A 20,189-nucleotide genomic window follows, 5' to 3' on the forward strand; every position below is an offset into this window, starting at 1 on the left:
TTGTAGCTTATTTTTCCTCATATTAAGTTCAGTTATTTATAATTATTGCTGAATACTTCTAAATTAATTCAAGAAGCGATGAATTTGCCCGTCTTCCTTGTAGTGAGAGTGATGCCATCCTGAGATCTGCAATATATCCACTTAACAATGTCAACACAATATTGTTTGAGTTGATAAATGTGCATGTTATATTAACCAGTCAGCAGTGTGCTGTCTTGCATCCTCAAGGCAGCAGAATTATTGTACTTCAAGTCTTAGTTTTCTTAAACAAAAGCCTGTCAGACTTGATTAGCCAAGGAGGACCTGAATATATTGACTTAAATGTAGAAATTGCTTGACACTGAGGCATATATTCAGAAATAAAAGTGCCTACTTAATCCTTTTACAATGCTTAAAAAATGAGGGAGGGGAACCAGTGAAACCTATGAAATGCACCGCGTGCTGTAGCTGCCTTGCAGCGCTTTTGCTATTTTTATATCTACATTCATTGAGGAGAGCTGGCTTAAGCACAAGTGAAAAGGCTGGTAAATGGATTTAGTTAGAAGAGATGCAAGAGCAAGGAAGCTGTGTTTCTGAGAAAATACAGGAAATGTGGGGGATAAAAGAGCTTATGTCTTGTGGCACAGGAAGGTGGTAGTGAACCTAGGATCATGCTATGGGCCAGGAAAGAGGACATGATAGTTACAGCGTGGGTGTATTTCAACAGTGGTCTCCAGGAAAGTCACATCTTCCCCCAAACTGTAGTTAATGAAAGAGAATTGGAAAGCAGCCTGTATTATTTAAGTTCTACTAATTGATGGAATCACAGAATGGTTTTTGTAGAAGGACCTTTAAAAACCATCTTGCTCCAACTTCTCTCCCATGGGCAGGGGACACCTTCCAGTGCTCAAAGCCCCATCCAGCCTAGCCTTGAACAGTGCCAGGGGTGGGATACCCACAACCTCTCCTGGCAGAAAAGCTGAGAAAACCCAAGAACCATCTTTTTTCCCCCCTAGTATTTCTTCTCCACTATCATGTCAGTATAGATTCCAGAAGATAGAGGGCTGTTGATATTTCATTCCTTCATAGTAATGCAGGAAAATGTTGCAAGCAGAGAAAGCTCATCTCACGAAAGCAACACAGCAAGTGTAGATCAGCCTTTGCTTTTTCAGTTGAGCACAACTATGAAACTCACACCAGTAATTGGATTTGTGAACCCAAAGTAAAGCTTAGTGTGAGTGCTCTTTCTTGCAAGACTATTTGGAGTGCCTTAAGACAGGAAAATCTGTGGCAGCTTTGCTCCAACAGAAATTGGGGATAGTATTAACCTTAACATAAATGTGATAAGGAATAACCAATGTAGGTGTTCATTTTTGTTCTTGGGATTAAATTTGTGTGTGCTATTTTTTGGTTTAAATTTCTTCCATATTTTTACAGCATATTATAGAAACGTATAAAGAAAGTAAATGTAGTGCTGTTCCCAGTTGATGGTTGAACAGGAGACAGCTGGGTCTTTTGACGCTTAGGCAGTTGTGGGAGGCTGCCTGGGATTTCGAGGTAGGTGGAGTAACTGGATGCTTATGCTGAAGTGCAGGAAGAATTGGTCACGACTACATGGGCATTTAAAATGTCTTCTCTGAAGTCATATGTGGTGCTCTATAGACATAAATGAGTCAGTTCATGCTTTCTAGAGCTGTTTTCCAGGTTTTTTTCAGACTCGAGCAGACCTAATCAGCACTCATTCATATTGGGTCATGTGTAGAAGTGTAAATCTTACTTAGCTGCTTTTCCTCTTTTACATATAGGTGCATTTGTTGTTTTGGGAGGAGCTGAGGTGCTGTTGACCAGCCTTCTCTCTTAGGCAAAGTTTTGGACAGTGCATTAAGTTAAGCTTGATTGTTGAGCCAACACTACAAAATCCTTAGCAGACCAACTGTCTTAAGAGAAAAGCTGCTTACAGAAAGTTCAGATAGTTGGCATTTGAGTTACCTGATTTAGGGCTGATCATCCCCTTGTTGATATCAAGAAAGTTGTCATCTCTGAGTTCAACAGTTGTTTGAGGATTGGGATTTCTGTTAGCCTCTCTTGAAGAGAGGAGTGAGTTTCCACACCTTGATTGTCATCAGGAATATGGTACATGACTTTGTGTGTGTGCATGAAGAAACCAGAGAGTCTAAGTGAGGCTGCTTTTAGGGATAGATGTGTGCTGGGTATGAGTTTAATTTCCTGGTGGAACACTTGCATAAAATGTTTTGTCACTCAGTTGCAGAGCTTGCTAGTCCTGGTAAATCCCGCTCTTCACCATAGAAAATAACCCCACCTCTTTCTTTGATAACAACAGAAGTAAAACTCTGTGGTTTCTTTTCGCTTTTTGTAGCAACAAAGAAGAGAAAGGGAAGCTCGAAGGCAACAAGAGCGTGAGCAAAGGAGGAGAGAACAGGAGGAAAAAAGACGTCTGGAAGAAATGGAGAGGAGGCGTAAGGAGGAGGAAGAGAGAAGAAGAGCAGAGGAGGAAAAGAGGAGGGTAGAAAGGGAGCAGGTGAGTCCATGATACAGATACATGTGCAATAGGTTTGTTTCTTCTAAGTTCTAATTTAATTTTTAAAAAAGTAGTAAGCCTAAATCAGCTTAGAGGCAGCGTAACACTAACTCTTTCATCTTTGTTGTTTTTGACAGAAAGTGCACTAACGTAGGATTGTAGGGCTTTATGGAAAATTCTGGCAGCCTCAATATTCTCTCAAAAAAAGAAGTCTTGTTGCAGTACTCATTCTAAATTCAGCTCATGCCCCTGGGCTGGACTAAAATCACCAGAATTGGCAAAATCATCACTGGGGCTGAAAACTGTTTCTAGGCTTGTCTTGCTGGATCAGTGGTTCTTGCAGGACATGCCCCTGTTCAGAAGGCCTCCCAAGAGAAGGGCAGCTCTGTTGCATGTCAACTTTTGGCACACAGAATTGGTCATTGGCATGAACTTTGAATACTCTGAATTTGAGATGGAATCTTTGAGCTGCAGAGGATTTTCCCTCCTAAAACTTGAATATGCAAATTCCCTCTCTTACTCTGTTTAGAATCAGTAACGTATGCCCATTCAGGCAACAAGTATATCTTAAGTTATGCCAGTGTGTCCTTAATACATTGAAAGTACAACTGAGAAATTTGTTAAACTGTGAAATTCATCTGCTATATTTATGCATGAAATCTGCATGCTTTAAAATCCTTTAATAACTTCAATCAGGGTGATAATCAGAGAAATACTTACTGTGCATGTACTGCAAAATACTGATCACAAATAAAGGGCCAAAACTTCTGTCCTAGATGCTGATTGATTGTAAATTTCTCCATTAACTTCAGGAATGCTGGGTTTGACCTGACACACCTTAATTTTTTTCTTACATAAATTCACTGTATTGAGATCATTGATGATTGTGTTGCTGGGAAATTTTATTGTGTTTGTGTATGTTTCAAAGATTCTTAAGTCAAAAGCAGAGAAGACTAACCAATGGGAATAAATATATGGAAAATCTATAATTACAGTATAGTAATTTGCTTTTGGGCAGACACTGGGTATTCCCCCAGCTGCTTTTTAAACTGTTGAAATGCTAATTACGCACAGTGCCAGTAATGACAAATGGTTAATTGGTGTGGCCAAGCTGAACCACTCTGAATTTTTATTCTTTTTTTCTAGAAGAAAAGACATGTCCCTCTTAGAATTTTTGTTAACTCAAACTGTGGCTCAGCCAATGTGCGTAACAACAGTATGGTGTATCTCATCAGTCTGTCACAAGACTTTCTATAACTCCCATCACTGTATCACTGATCCATTAATTTCTTTATGCATACACTGTAAATGTGTGCGTGTGCTTGTGTGTGTGCGCATGCACATGTTACATACTTCCATTAATTGCATGATAGGATGTTACCAGCTTGGGTTTGGTGCTTCAGAGTTTGAGTTCTTCTAGGGGATAGGTGAAGTGAGGGTAAATGTCTTGACCTGTTGAGGCTGCAGGTGAAGAGGTGGCTAGATGGCAAGAGCAAGCGAGTTTGGTCTAATTTCTGTTTCCTGGTGGATGTTTGTTTGTATCATAACCATCGCATAATTCAGCAAGGCTGGCAGTGTTTGCTCAGGAGAGGCTTTGGTGAGGGCGGCAGGGGAGACTTGGCAGGGCAGGTCCCAGCTGCACTTGGCAGAGCCCATTTGGGGGAGCTTGCTCCAGCTCTGCCTACACTATGCCTGGCTCTAGCTGTTGCTAACAGTTCATCGCACCAGTGCAACACACTAATGTTTACTACAACTTGCATGTGACTTTGTATTGGCTGTGTTGAGTCAGACTTGCTGTGTTTTAACTTACCAAAACCTTCAAGTGCATTTTGCTGCTTCTTGAAACCACTTCCAAAATACATAAATGAGCACTGGCCTGTGCCGGCAACATTTGCAGGAGTGCAAATTTCAGAACAGAAGGGGCCAAAATCTAATGCTCAGGAGACAGGGCTTCCTAAATTGTTCTGCAGGCACTAATCCATCCTGAAGTGCGTTTCTCATTAAAGCTGAACTGGGGAAGTAGCGTGTGGTGTTCCACCCAGGGGGTTCTGATGCATTCCTTTTGAATAAATTTATTGCTGGGTAATTTCTATGTGACAGGAGTATATCAGGCGACAGCTAGAAGAGGAGCAGCGGCACTTGGAAATTCTACAGCAGCAGCTGCTCCAGGAGCAGGCCATGTTACTGGTAAAGCACTGTATCTGTTTTGTTCAGTAGCTATAGGATCCATTTATCCGGCCAGTCCTAGGCTTCCCTCAGTCGGGCACAGCTGCACTGACAGTACGACAACAAAGGAGCTTGATTAAAAGGCCATTTATGCTAGTGTTGTGGGCTGACAGGCACATATGAGAAGTGCTGTATGGTCACTCTGCTTTCTGAGCAATAAGAGGAGGCTTTATGTTAAAGTGGAACAGTTCTGGTGTGGTGGTCGAGTTTCTGAACAGACCTTGGCATTCAGTGAAGAACTAGAGTGCTTGTATTGCAGATCAAAAGCACACATGATATGTAAATCCACCCCAGGATACAATGGCCTAGTGTTGGTCTAAATCATTGTTTTATGAACTTAACACTGGATTTAGTATAAACAACTCTTTTTTTCCCTTTAATAAAAATCAGTTTTGTCATAACTCTCCAATCATGTCAAGCTTAGCAGTACACTCATGACTTTCCCAACATAAGACACAAGTCATATGGGTCTAACTTAGCTCTTGGTTACACATTAACAATGAAATAAACAAACAAGCAAACAAAACAGCAACCAGAAAGGTGCATTTTTAATGGGATTGGTAGGGACATGTCCACCATACAGTCAGTGTCATGTCTTGAATTCCTCACCCATTCTCTCAAAGGAATACAGATGGCGAGAGATGGAGGAACACCGACAGGCAGAGCGACTCCAGCGCCAGTTGCAGCAGGAGCAAGCCTATCTCCTGTCGCTGCAGCACGATCACAGGCGGCAGCAGCAGCAACAACAGCAGCAACAGCAGCAGCAGCAAGAAAGAAATAAACAAAGCTATCATACCCCTGAGCCAAAATCCCACTATGAGCCTGCTGAAAGAGCACGTGAGGTAAGTCCTGCTAGTGAACAGAAGTCTCCTAACTGCTTGTCTGCCTGCTGGCATCAGTATGACTGCAATTCTGCTACAGTATAGTTGGAGGCCAAAGCACCGCTCATAAGGGGCAGGATATTTTAAACTGTTTAACCAAAAGTTTTCAAGCCCTAGGGCAACTTCTGAGTAGTTCTACTGCAATCACTGTAGTTCAGACTTTTTGAGGTGTAAAAGTTGGAAAGAAGTCTGGAAGGCTTTAGACTAATGGGACCTGGTTTTGGAAGTAGCATGTCAGCAAGTTGTATCTGTGCTTCATCAGATGTGTTTTCTTAAGAAGCGTTGGTGCAGTGCTCTGCGTCTCTGGCAAGTACTGGTGATTTGAAATTGAGAGGCAGTTGGAAAGCACAAACCCATGATGGATGTTAACACTCAGCACATGTGTACACATTTGGTGTTTTAACTTACACTTTTCAAAATTTCCTTCTCATGAACACAAACCTGAATTTCATTAGTTCCATTTTTGAAATGTTAAGTATTCTCTGGTGAGATCATGTCCAGCTCTTTTGAAACTCTATAGTGTTGCCTTGGACTCCAGGCACTCACAAGTTGATCTGAAGTGCTGTGCCTTTCAGTGAGTCTTCACTGGTCCATGAGTAACATTGGTAAGCAAGTGAATGCCTCTTTGATGTATATTTGGCTTTCTTTCAGTGATCTTATTCTTGTGTTTCCCTTGAGCACCATACTGCCCACAAACCACTAGACTGGGCAATGTTAGTCAAAGCTCTTAATGGCATTCATCATCTACATGTGGGAACTAGGTAAATACATTTTGGAACAAGAACAGAAAATATATTTAGGCCTACTAAACACGATAAAATAGCTCTCGGTTCAGCTTCATCCAGCAGTGCCTCTTAGTCTTTGAAGTACTATTGTTTGGGCTTGGTGGACACAAACTCATTTTATTCTAGATGCTGTTGTCCAAGTTCTTAATAAACCTTATGTTTGTGCTATCTCATCCATTCTTCTTGATGGTTGAAGTATCTGATATGTCTTTCTTACTTGGAAGAAATTCAGACTTGTCTGGTATGAGATGGTGCAGACATGGAACCAGCCCTCTTGTCCTTGTTGCATGCTCTTGGCCCACCTCTGTGAAAGCATAGTGCCAGTCTAGCACTTCTGTCCAGCCTGAATGCTGGTGGGGATTTGGAGGGATGCAGAACTGTATCTGCTTCATTTTCCTTTCAGAGCTGAAAAAGAGAGAAAAAGATTCAAGTGTTCCATCCTTTAGGAGAACCACTGACTCAGTGGTTTTTTCTGTTGTGGTCTTTCTTTTGTGATTGCTCTAGCCCAAAAGAGTAAAGACAGAAAAACTGATTAGTAGTCAGATCTTCCCAGAGATCATTGTGTAATTGTCTTTTTTAAAAGTGTGACAGAAGTATAGCCACAAGGTCTTGATACCTGGCAGTGAAAATGCCACCATTTAATCCTAACAGCAGGCATTAACACTGACGTCATTCTTTACATTAAACAGTGAATTGGAATGAGTGTTCTGTGCCTCATTCTTTCAGACATACTGCTCTCCAGAAAAAGTGTCCACTTACAGAGATGCTAACCATTGGGATGGTTAGGTGAAGTGGACTAGCCTTCCTGGTTGGCAGAGTTTAATGGTGATTAGTAGTTTTTTTCCTCATTGGGGTAGCAATGAGGATATAAGGAAAAAGAATTCTAAGATTGACTTTGGGAAACAGCAGGGACCTTAGAACTTAATATGACTTTCAGGACCAGACAGTCAGATGACTGGAATAGGACCTGTTTCTGTCCGGAATGTACTCTATCTCCTTGCCACTTCTTGTCTGGTTTTGAGGATATGTCACTCTTGCAGTTTACGTGCTTTGTAGAAGAAACTTCCTATCATCTACAGCTAGAGATGTGAAAACCTGTTGCTTCAGACAGAAGGCTTTTCCTTGAGGCTTTTCCTTATTGTATTCATAACAAGGAGTCTGGCCTGGTTTTTAGATTTTAGAGAATGCCTCTATGAAGTTGAACACAGTGATGAAAATGATTGCATGGTGAAGATGCTTGCCTCCATTATTGTTGCACTCCTCCCAAGACATGGTGTGTTTTGTGTAGACCTTAACAGAGAAGCTTGTCTGCTTGTCCCTATAGGCAACCTGGTACTATCCTCAAATTTTGGAATGCAGAGGCAGGTTGGGTTTGTAGAGGAGCCCACCTGAGGCGAGGAGTCTGGAAACTTGCCTGTCTTCTGGAAGCCAGTCTCTCCAGACATCACTCCTAGGGAGGATTAGGAAATCATCCCAATACTGGTTTTGTTCTCTGGGCACAAGAGTTAAAGCTAATTAAATCATCCCAAGCTTCCAGTTTGATCTTCAGTGCTTTGGTAAAATACTGGGAGTTTAGCATTCCTCAGAGGCAGCTTATCTGGCACATGCTGCCTTGGTTCTAGCAACAGACTTTCTTAGGAAATGAAAGGCTGTTTCTGCCTGTAGCCTCCCTCTATCTCTTGTCCTTCATACCTCTTACTTTGTTGTCAGTGTTGTGGCCTTGAAAGTGGTGACATTTCTCCATGGGTAACTTGCTTGATGGTCTTCTGAGGACTGAGCATATTCTGACTTAGTCTACCCCTCAGGAAGCTCTTGAGGTTAACATAAGATCAATTTTACACCTTCCTGAGAACAGGAAACAAACTGATGGGGCTGTCCTCTGCAGCTGTTGAGTTTATGCTGAGTATTTGATAAGAGAGATGATAACTTCTATACTTGTTCCTAAAGCTGAACAGACTCCAGTATTACCTGGCAGAGAAACATACTCCTGTCTCTTCTTCTGTTGCTGAAGAGAGAAACACAGGAAAGCAGATAATCCAAAACCATTGTTTGCATAAGGTGGGCAGCTAAAGTAAGGGATAGCAGTGGGAAATACTTTTATATTGTAAGGTTGTTTTTGTTTAGGCATATCCTTTTTATTATCTGTGAGGAAAGTACTGACAGATAATTAGTCTAGGCAGAAAGAAGGCCCATAATGTTCTTTCATCATATTATCTCACATCTTGCTACCTCCTGTATCTCCTCTCTTCCTAGTATGGATTATTGGCATACTTGGAGCTTTGGTGTAGTTCACTCAGTAAACTTACAGTGCTGTCAAAAATGGTAGAGAAAAAATCCTGCCAAACCCCAAATGTATTTGCTTTCTTTGTGGTAAAGAAAAGTTGGTACTCCCCTTTGTATTTCTACTGTAATTGCTTTACTGACTCAAGGCTTAACCTCCATTTATTTTGGCTTAGGTGGAGGAGAGATTTAGAAAAACTAATCAGGGCTCCCCTGAAGCACAGTCTAAACAGATGGGCAAAGTGTTGGAGCCACCAGTGCCTTCAAGATCGGAGTCCTTTTCCAATGGAAACTCAGAACCTGCTCAGCCTGCCCTGCAGAGGCCAATGGAGCCCCAGGTAAGTGCCCAGGAAAATCTTGGTGAGCCTGGAGGGAATGCAGATGTCCTAACATGTTTCCTTCAAATTTGCAGATCTTTGCACTTAAAAAGCCTTTTGTAAAGGGTAGTACTATTACACAAAACAGCTGTAGATTTGCTCTGTCAATTTTTGCTTAGTTTATTGATAAACTGATGGATTTGTGGCTTTGGTGTATTTTCTTGGTTTGGGTTTTTTTCATGTTAGAGCTAGACTAGAACTGTTGTATCCATTATTATCTGTGCAGCAGTGACACAGTGGGTTAAATGCTGGTGGCAGTTGCAGAGCTGTTGTGTTATGTTTTCACAACACAACACAGAGGATTTTGCAATTCAGAATTTGCTCTGTGCAAGGTTTTTACTACTAAAAAGGATGCTCAGGAAAAAAGTGCACTTGCTTGGTTTTTAGAATTCTTGCAGAAAAAAGCTAACTAAACAAGTGGGTTTTAACAGTGTGAGCACTGTTTCAAAGAGTTTGCAAAACATGTCTAAGAAAAGCAAGTTTGTTGTCAGTAGGCCTTCAGTTGCTAAATAAAGCTCTGTACCACCCCTGGAAAATCAAGAAGAGGTTGAAACCACTGAGCTGCATGGTTGCCATTGTTCTATTGTTTACTAACCAAGAGCCTCCAGATCTTGATACCTGATCTCATAGGAGTTATGGAATGAATTGAAAAAGTAACCTTTGTCTAAAAGTTAGACATAGCCCATTAATTCTGAGCAGTTTAGGTATGCTAAATTAAACTGTAGAGTTCTGCATTTAGTTCCTCTGTTTCCATGCAGAATTTTCATAAAGTCTGTTGATGACAGTGCAAGCTAAAACCATCCCTGATTGTGACTAGGTATTGCCACTCTTTTGGACAATAGGAGAATTTGAACAGACGGAAGAGTGGGAGAAATCAGGACAGAACTTCATCCCTTGCTCATTATTTCCTGGCTCTTATTCAAACCTCTATGACTATTTCAAAATATTGGACTTGTATCTTCATACTCTGTGCCAGTTACTTTTAAAGTCTGTCTTTCACTCAAATTAAGGATAATCAGGCTCTTCAACAGCTTTGTGTATTAAAATTGAGGAAATAATAATAACATAAAAACAAATACAGCCAGCCTACTGAAACTGGGATTGAAAGCAAAGTTTTACTTAATCATTAGGTGTGAAAACAGCATGTTCCTCAGTTATGACTTTTCCTCCTCCTTAGTTACAGAAATTAACTCTGAAACACAGGCTTATACACCAAGAGGAAGTAGGCTGAAGGGAATATGGACCTCACTGGAAATCCTAATGGAGTTTTAACTCCTTAGTCACTGTTATGCCTTCTTAGTATGTGTAATTGAATATGTGTGCATGTGTGTGTGTACTCTGTATAAATATGTATATATGTACACTATACAGTACATATATGGTGTAAGTATAATATGCATTGTACATATGTATACTATATACAATATATATTATGGTTTTTTATATATATTGCAATAACTGTAAAGGAATAAAGGCTTTGTGTTATGGTCTTTCTCCAAAAGTTTCAAGCTGTATCCAGTCCCTGAATTTGTTAGGAAACATAAACGTCTGTTGGTATACCAAATTTACAGCATTCTTTAATTTTGTACATTGCCCCAATTGGATGTCCACTTCAAATTTCCCAGCTTGCCATGAGACCTGACCAAAGCCCACTGAAGACCAGGGAACAGGAGGTGACTTCTGTCTTGAGTGGCCTTTGAACTCAGGCTCATGGTGCAGATACTGGATCCCCTTTCCCTCTGGGCACCAGTGTACGTGTGTGTGGAGAGCGCATCACACAAAAAATGCGTATGTGCTGTATTTTCAGTCTGTTACGTTCTTTGGGCGCTTGCCTTGCTTTTAAGTGCATTGATTCCACCCCACGCTTACCTAATGCCATAACCAATTTGTCTCTGCCTGCCCCACCTGCCTTTATTCTGTGTTAATTGGAAAGCCGGTTATACTGAGCGCATTGAATGTTTTATGTTTTGTTTTCTTGTAAGGTACAGTGGTCCCATCTGGCATCTCTCAAGAACAATGTTTCCCCTGTCTCGCGATCCCATTCCTTCAGTGACCCTTCTCCCAAATTTGCTCATCACCATCTTCGTTCCCAGGACCCATATCCACCTTCACGCAGTGAAGTGCTTAATCAGAGTTCTGACTCTAAGTCGGAGGTACCCGACCCCACCCAAAAGGCTTGGGCTAGATCAGACAGTGACGAGGTGCCTCCAAGGGTAAGGAGTAGAAAGACAGATGTGTGCTATTTTTTTATTATTAATTTCAGTTTTCTTAAGGATGTGATACCCTGGGCACTGAGAAGACCGTGCCCTTGTGCCAGCACTGGTAACAGTATTTTGGAAGGCAGATTGTAATGTAGGTATTCAGCCAATGGGTTAATAATAATCAACCTGAAGTACAATATTGAAGCTTCATATAAAATTGGCAATGATTTATAGAATGCAGCTATTTCAGATAAACAATTTATTATGCAAAGTGAACAAATAATTACCATATTCAGGAAAGAATTCAAAATATCCCTGAGGTTATTGCTCAGAGTTAATATTCCTCTTCATTGGTTTGCAACCCAAACTATGACTCATACACTTATTTAAAATTGAGATGGATCTGAACAAAAAGGAAACATTCAATATATTTCCTTCTCCTCTCCCCCTTCCATCCCCCCCTCCCATCCACTGGGATTTGCTTCTTCTGAGTATATTCTTGCTCCCCGCCCCCCACCAATCTTTGCCTTCTGCTGATCCATTCCTAGGCATTTGTTTGGTTCCCTTGAGCTTATTCTCCTAATTCTCATGCTGTTCAGCAAATTGCTTTGTGCCTCCCCTGCTTCAGTCAAAATGCCATATTCTTTTCAAATGTCTCAGCAGTTGGGAGGGTAGCAGAGCGTGTTCGTGTTTGTGTGATAACCATTAAATGCTATTTAATGTTAAGACTAAACATCGAGTTCTGTTCAAATACTGAACAGCATCACAGCTAAGGCTTTTGGCTTTGTGGGTGTTTGTTTATTGCTTTTGGTCATTGATGCTAGATTGTACTATGTTGTTAAGGTCTTAAGAGTATATTCTGTGGCAGGAGAAGTTTTATCTTCCTGTCCTCGCCATCCTCTTCATGGGTTTAACACAACGTTTTTTCTCCCAAGGTACCTGTGAGAACAACGTCCCGATCGCCAGTCCTGTCCCGCCGTGATTCCCCACTGCAGGGCAGTGGGCAGCAAAATAACCAAGCAGGTCAAAGAAATTCCACGAGGTTTGTAAGCCTACATGTCCTTGCTTTTCTTGAATTGGAAGAAAAAGGCATATGGGAAGCCAGACATTTGCAGACAGCTTTTGGCAATGCCTGTAGGATGTGAAAGGAAGATGGTGTTGGATCCCTTTTCAGTAATGAGTAATTTCTCTTGATGTGGCACATGTGTCAACAAATGCTGACAAAATTTCTTCTTTCCTCTTCTCATCTGAGTTGCCTGCCCTGTAATTTTTGCAATAATTTCAAATATCCTTCAAATTTTGGAACAAATGTGGCCATTTATGAATGTCTTGTCTTTTGGTGTAACAGGTAAGCTAGGGTGTACCATGGGGATTACTGGCAGCAGAAGGGTTTGTAACATCTAAAGTGAAGAGACCTCAGAAACTTTCTGGCCTCTTAGCCAGAACCAGATTTTAAGAGGGGGGAAAAAGCATCCATGGGCTATGACACAGAGCACCCAAGGTCAGGAAGGGAGCAGAGAGAACTGACTCCTAAATTCAACAGGGAAACATGGGCAGGCCACCATGGAATTAGCTCACTGGGTAGGGTGAGGGTATTCTGGTATTCTTTTTGGCTTTTGTTTAATGCCTAGGATAATTCTGACCCAATTTTAAACCTGCTGCATGCAGGCTGAGAGAATTGTCCACTTGAGGTTATATACATAAGAATGGCAGGTAGATAATCTCAAATAAAAGGAGTAGCTTATACCCACATAAACTTGTTTTTGACCATCATAAATATGGTAATAGTTATTTGAAAGGGAGCCACTGCCTGGGTTGTGAAGCATTACTGATGCCCTAATCTCAGCATTAAAGTGTTCTTTCAGTTGAGTTATTAGCAAAGCCATGGAGAGAGAATGATGTTTCAGTTTAGAGCTGAGAATCTGGGACTGAAGTGTGTGTGACAAAGAATTTCTTTCTTCCCTTGATATAGCAATATAGAGCCTCGTCTGCTGTGGGAAAGGGTTGAGAAGCTTGTACCAAGGCCAGGCAGTGGCAGTTCTTCTGGCTCAAGCAACTCTGGCTCACAACCTGGTTCCCACCCTGGCTCTCAGAGCGGGTCCGGAGAGCGGTTCAGGATGAGATGTAAGTCCTTCTCCTACCCTTTATAACACTGTGTTTATAACTTTATTAAGCTGTGAAGCACTCAGTAATTAAAGATGATAACAATCACAGGGAACAGCCTTTCAGCATGCAGTATTATAGATGGGTTGGCTTCCTGTACCATCTTGGCCATATGTCCTTGCTTGGGAAAGGCAGCAGGCACAGAAATCATTGTCAAACTGTTTGTTTCATTGTTCTTGAATTCACATCCAGGTACTGCTGCACTTTCCTTTATGCAAACAGCCCAGTCTCCATGTCCTCACAGCTCCCTCCCTTCCTCATGTGTGCAAGGGCACATTTTGATAGTTGTTGCCTGTCACCTTGGTGGGTTGTTGACAGGGTGCAGACTGCCATGGGTAGGTCTCAGCTGGGCTGCATTGGATGATGATAGAGGTTTTCCAGCTTGTGGCTACACTTGGGTCTTTGATTTACAATTGTTGTGACTGTTTACTTTGGCTTCAGATGTAGATCAGTTGCACCTATACAAATCACAGCTTATGGTGGTTTTTGTATAGTCCTTCAGGGACAATAGTATAGTGAACCAGTGAAACTTACTTTGTGGTCAGAAACCCCTAGCAGTCATCTCACGTCTCTTCCTCACTCCAGAGTGAAGTAAGAAAACATATTTTAGCTCCCTGCTTAATCTGCTTTGTTCTGTGTTCTTTTTGGGGTCTTGGCACGTGCAGCATCATCCAAATCAGAGGGTTCGCCATCACAGCGCCATGAAAGTGCACCTAAAAAGCCTGAAGAGAAAAAGGAAGTCTTCAGACCTATCAAGCCTGCTGTGAGTTGCGTCCACCTCCCCTGTCCTCCTTCTCTTTCAGGTAGATTCACAAAAAATACACTGAGAGCTTCATTCAGAGCCATCAGGGGTGAACACCAGCTGGAGTTGAGTTTTTAACTGTGGATCTAGCAGCATGTTCTGGGCTGTGCAATTGCCTGTGCACATCAATACTGCAAACATTAGATTTTGCACTGCTTCTGGGATTGATTTCTGCTCTCCAGTTTTCTTCCTTCCTAATCCATGCCTTTCTCTCTTTCAATCTTGTGTTTCCTTCCTGGGGCTGGACCAATGATCGTGCTTTTGTCCTGAATGTGCCAATGCTGGGCTGAATGGTGCAGGGAGAAGTGGTAAGACCTTACATTTTTCCTACTTTCTGTGAAAGATTTCTGATGTTTTCTACATCTGGCTGCTATTACAATTGATTACAGCTCTGTGTCCCGATTGTATCTTGGGGAACTCAGTGGGCTTGCATAATATTTCTATCTTTCCTTGAAACTTTCTTCAGTAGCCATATCTCTTAAAATACTGTAGTTAGTCGTAAATCAAAATTGTTTCTGAGTATGGATAGGGATTTGAGTATGGATTGTTTCTGAGTATGGAACCGATATGGATATGGATAGAAGCCCTGATAGGGTTTCTGAGTATGCACGTTTTTCTATGATATGACAAGACCCCCTTAGGTTGACTGTTCTGGTGCTTGAGTTTATGAGAAAGTGAGTTTTAGTAACTGTAAGGACTGAATAAGTAAAAGGAAACAGTACTGCTGGGGCAATGGAAACATGGAAGTGAACAAGTGAACACATTCGGGCACTAATCCTGTGGGTTTGTCTTGCAAAGTCTTCTTCTCTCTTACTTGCAACATCAGTTTTAACATTTTTTTCTTCCCTTTCCCAACAGGATTTAACTGCATTGGCGAAGGAGCTGCGAGCAGTAGAGGATGTGCGACCTCCACATAAAGTAACAGATTACTCATCCTCAAGTGAGGAGTCAGGGACAACAGACGAGGAAGATGATGATATGGAACAAGAAGGAGCAGATGAATCTACTTCTGGACCAGATGATGTCCGAGCAGTGTTAGTCCCTCTAACAGTGTTTTGCATCTGTTTTGCCTTATAGGGGATTGAAGGAAAAGGATGTTAGCATCCTGGCTTGTATGTTAGTTCTTTCAGCTTACTACAATCAATGAACAAGACATAGCAGCCTCATATCTTCATATATTCAAACACTGAGGATAGTCTTCTCAATGTCCTTTCCCTCTGCTCCCTTGATTTGTTACAAAACAAGAAACTGTTTAACAATATCTTGAATTTTTTCTTGATAGAGAGGCTTTTCTAGGCAGCTTATGTAAATATTCCACTCTGGCTATAATACAAGTTAATTCTGAGTATGCCATGATGCAGGGCAGTGACAGCCAGGGCACTAGTGCTGTTATCTCACTCCAGTTATTTCTTGTCTGACAAACAGGTCAACGTTGAACTTGAGCAATGGTGAAACAGAGTCAGTAAAAACCATGATTGTCCATGATGATGTGGAGAGTGAACCTGCCTTGACTCCTTCTAAGGAGGGCACCTTAATTGTTCGACAGGTATTGCTTTTCCTTCCCTGTGCAGTGCTGCACCTTTCTGTGCTCATTAACCCACTCGCTCATTCACCCATGCTGTTTCTACATTATATTTGTTGTTCGTATTATCAAGATGCAGCTGTAGAGAATTTCAGATGAGCAAGATATTAGATGCATGCAAATAGGAGAGTAGCCCTTCACCCCTTGCTTCTGTTTTGCATGCTTTCTGGTGACACTCATGGCAGCACCATGCAGAATATCTCAAAGTCTGTGGGAGAGAAGAGTAGAAAAGCTGCAGGTGTGTGGAGCAAGTACCTGGAGCAAAAACTTAGTTTAGTTTTACCACATAACCAGATATGTGTCTCAGGAGTGAGGCTGGGAGGGAGCTGGGGTGGGGAGCACTCAAGGTTTTTAAGATTGTTTTGAACCTGTAGTTTAGAGCATACAGACCAGCCAGATAACATACACACACATGTACATGCAAATTCACACAACAGTTGGTGTGGGGGAGAAGCAAAAATAGGTGGTGAAGCAGAGAATGTGGACAGAGTAGCGTGCTGTGTTGTTGCCTTTGATTCTGAAAATACTACGTTCTTGTGCCTCTGAAACATAATGGTTCCCCATTTTTAAATGAGCTTGTGTGTTAATGAGCGTGCTAGTTTATAGGAGTTTCCTCAGTAATCGCATTTCTGAGTTTCACAACTGAATGCCAATTTCTTAATTGAGTCTTCTTGTTTGAAAATTAAGATTTCATGATTATTGTTTTAAATAGTTAGCTGAAGGGATTCTCCAGAAGGTCCAGACTGCTATCTGTATAGGGTCTAAGTTAGTTTTAAACAAAACAATAGGGAAAAAAATCCTCACTCCACCCCCAAAAATGTGCTTGTCTCTGTTGTGGTGTTGGACTTAGCAGCGCAGTTGTTGTTCTCTTAATTGCTGGAACTGGCTGTGTAAGTCAACCACATGAACCAAGCTTTTTCCTGCTGGTGGGAATTTCATGAATTCTAGTAGCTCTGCCCGCTTTCCTTTTCCATGCAGGCATCAAAGCACGGATTATCAGCTTTTTAAAAAAAACAAAAAAAGTGAAAAGGTAGGAAGTGAGGGAGAGAAGGAGAGAGGATGTTAGGGATATAGACTTTTAAGCAGCACTTGAGCAAGACAAGTGTGCCTGTTTTTTCTACAGAGTACAGTTGACAAAAAGCGTGCCAGCCATCATGAGAGCAATGGCTTTGCCGGTCGCATTCACCTCTTGCCAGATCTCTTACAGCAAAGCCATTCCTCCTCCACTTCCTCCACCTCCTCCTCCCCATCCTCCAGCCAGCCGACACCCACCATGTCCCCACAGACACCCCAGGACAAGCTAACTACTAATGAGGTATGTCTTACACCACAGCTGGCTGCTTTCTTAGGGTTATAGCAGCATTGCCTAGTAGCTAGTTTGCAAAGGAACTCCAGCCAATCTCCCCTGCTTTTTTTTTCTGTCACCTTTGTTCCCACCTCCCAAATAACACATTTCAGTTCTGTGTAAGAAGCCCTTAACTCTAGAGCAGTCCCATGCCAAACTTGCCAGTTTACTATTTTTGCTTCCTTTTAGTGAGTCATTAATTGCATGGCGTTCATTTTAAACTAAACTTGACTACTGCATTTTCAAGCCAACACTCTTTTTAATTCTGTTTTATTCCGGGAGCAGGCTAATTGCAAGCAATGTGCCTCTTCAGAATTAGCAGTTAATTTTGGCTTTGTCAGTAAAGGCTGGACTAGTGTCTCCATACATATGAGGAGCTGCTTGTGGAAACTCACCCTTTGGGAGAGGAAGTAGCTCTAGAGGGATTTTGCTCACTAAAGCTGGGTGAACAAATCAGGTGTTGCCTGGGAGGGTTGTAAAAGCCTGAGGGATTGTTATTTTGGAATAATGAATGGGGGAAAATATTTGGGGTGTTTTCCAAGTATGTATGTACTCTGAGAAGCAGCTGTGTAAAGATGACTGTTCTCCACCAGCACTGATTGTGTCCGGGTGGAGAAGGCTTTACCATGGGGGAAGCTCCCACTTGCTGCCCTGGGCTGATCCCAGGAGGTGCCTTCCTTTATGAGTGCAGGTGGGAAAGCCTGGTCCTTCCCATGTCTTAAGAGGACGTGCACAGGTGTGAATGAACAAAGGGCCATTCACCCCTTATGAGCCCAGCAGTGAGCGAGGAGCCTTGTCTGGTGTCTCCACTCCTGGCTGGCTGGCCAGCCTGGCTTGTAAGGAGAGCCTCTGCAGCAGGGGGTGATACAGGGCAAATGAAACTTGGTGAAAAGAACCTGCTGCTTCTCAGGGTAGAGTTCTGCCATGGAGGTGTGCAAGTGTTGTGATGAGGTGAGGTTGCAGTGAGTTGGGTAGGTTTATGGCAATGCACGTTTACCACATAATCAAAAATGCTACTTAACCACATAGCAGGTGGGTGGGAAGGAGAATTTCCTCCTGGAAATTAATTTAGCTTTATACATAATTTTCAGCTATGCTTCATTGCTCTTTGATCTTTCTAAAAGCGCACTCTTGTAGGTTATAGAGATCAGTTGATCGATCCAGAGATACGCTTGCTCATTAGTTTGATCTAAGCAATATGTAAGCAGGTTCAGTTAACTCAGCTTAGGAAGTGGGGGGCTGTGGCAGTGCCTGGTGACAAAGGAGCCTTTTGGTGTTGGGCTGTTCAGGGCAGGGATAAACTCCAAAGACCCATTGCTGTTTTTTTTTCCTACAGAGTTTAGGAAGATTAGAGGTTGAAGATTAGTTGATGCTAAAGAAGTGTCTTATAACTGTGTTTGCAAAAAACTAATCAAAAACCCAGTGCTGTTTGATAGGACTTACCACATGCACACTCTTTATATATATATATATATATGTACACTTTTTTTTTCCACTTGTCCCATTCTGCTTCAGTATGATATGTTGTCACTGTAATACTAAACTGGCAAGGGTTTTTAAGTTGTTCCATTTCCACTTTTAACAGTTCATTGTTTCACTTGTCTTTTTACTTTCTTTATGTTTTTTCATGTTTAGACCTCATAACTCAATAAGCACCAGTGATTTTATCCACTACATATTCATAGTGTCATGTCACTGTTTGCTACACCTTCCACACTAATGAGCCCCTTTATTCGATACAGGTTTAATATGTTGCTTTGTCAAATAAAGGTGGAAGAATCTGCTGCAGCTTTCTGGCAAGAGGCTCAGGTTAAACAAAATAGGGAGAACGAACAGTAGCGAACATTGAAACGTAGTCCATCATAGAAGTGAATGCTTGATCCCAGATGGTTCTGATTTTGTTGCACAAGCCAAGAGATCAAACTTCAGAATTTAATTAACTACCTCAATTCAGGAGATGCTTTATAAATTCAAAAGTTGTAGGTAGTGGACAGCTTACAGATAAAATAGTATACACACATTAAAGCAGATTTTCAAAAGGAGAGAGATTCCCTTGCTTTATGCCTGATTGTAGTGGTCTGTACTAAAAAGCTTCGCTAGCAGCTGAGGTTCAGGGATGACAATTCAGCTAATTACATTTTGTTGTAACATGTGCGGTGCGCATATGTATCTAGCTCAGGTGTGGTGCCTGCAGTGCATTGTGTATCTATAAAGGAAGTATAAAAGCTTGGGGAGGCTCTGTAGCATAATTCCATAGTGACTTTAAAATGTTGGTGTTTGTTATCCGTGCTTTTTATTGTCATTAATATTAATAAAGTTGAAATTTACATTGCAGACTCAGTCCGCTAGTAACACACTCCAGAAACACAAATCTTCCTCCTCCTTTACACCTTTTATAGACCCCAGATTACTACAGATTTCTCCATCTAGTGGGACAACTGTGACTTCTGTGGGTAAGTAAAGTAGCTGAAGACGACAATTGAAAAAGGGTTCAGTGACTTCAGTGGCTCTTTAAAGTACTTAAGAATGTTACCATCATGCTTTTTATTTGTTTTGCAATGGATTGCATAATTTATTTTCTTTTTCCATTTACATTTCTTACAAAAATTAGGACTCTCTCAGTGTTCTCAGTTACTGATTTGGTTTGTATGATGTAAAAAATATATGTCCAGAATCTGGCACTTGAAGTGTATTGCATGCACTTTACTTTTTTTTTTTTTCTTTCAGTAGGATTTTCTAGTGAAGCAATGAGATCAGAGGCAATAAGGCAAGACCCTACACGGAAAGGATCAGTTGTCAATGTGAATCCCACAAATACGCGGCCGCAGAGTGACACACCAGAGATTCGCAAATACAAGAAGAGATTCAATTCCGAGATACTGTGTGCAGCCTTATGGGGTAATGCAAACGTATCCTTCCCTTGCCATTCTTGAAATGTAGATGTGCCACTAGGAGCTTTCAGCCTTTGATAATGTATGTCCAAAACTGTAGCTTTCTCTGCATTTATTAAGTGCTTGTTTACATCTTTT

General features: G+C 41.5%; 1 protein-coding gene across 3 annotated transcripts in view; it reads left to right on the plus strand.

Annotated features, from left to right (window-relative positions):
- The window catches only part of MAP4K4 (mitogen-activated protein kinase kinase kinase kinase 4), a 163,533-nt gene that overhangs the window by 124,134 nt on the left and 19,210 nt on the right, over positions 1–20,189 (plus strand). The window contains exons 13-25 of one of the 3 annotated variants that reach the window (XM_077781543.1): positions 2,357–2,518; positions 4,619–4,705; positions 5,368–5,586; positions 8,867–9,028; positions 11,050–11,280; positions 12,204–12,310; positions 13,241–13,392; positions 14,097–14,194; positions 15,092–15,267; positions 15,659–15,779; positions 16,939–17,130; positions 19,496–19,613; positions 19,888–20,058. In XM_077781543.1, coding sequence (XP_077637669.1) covers positions 2,357–2,518; positions 4,619–4,705; positions 5,368–5,586; positions 8,867–9,028; positions 11,050–11,280; positions 12,204–12,310; positions 13,241–13,392; positions 14,097–14,194; positions 15,092–15,267; positions 15,659–15,779; positions 16,939–17,130; positions 19,496–19,613; positions 19,888–20,058 — 1,996 coding nt within the window. The remainder of the gene's footprint in view (positions 1–2,356; positions 2,519–4,618; positions 4,706–5,367; positions 5,587–8,866; positions 9,029–11,049; positions 11,281–12,203; positions 12,311–13,240; positions 13,393–14,096; positions 14,195–15,091; positions 15,268–15,658; positions 15,780–16,938; positions 17,131–19,495; positions 19,614–19,887; positions 20,059–20,189) is intronic. The other 2 variants (XM_077781544.1, XM_077781545.1) reach the window with 2 other exon arrangements.

This window comes from Lonchura striata, chromosome 2 (assembly GCF_046129695.1).
Source record: "Lonchura striata isolate bLonStr1 chromosome 2, bLonStr1.mat, whole genome shotgun sequence".
Lineage (NCBI taxonomy): Eukaryota > Metazoa > Chordata > Aves > Passeriformes > Estrildidae > Lonchura > Lonchura striata.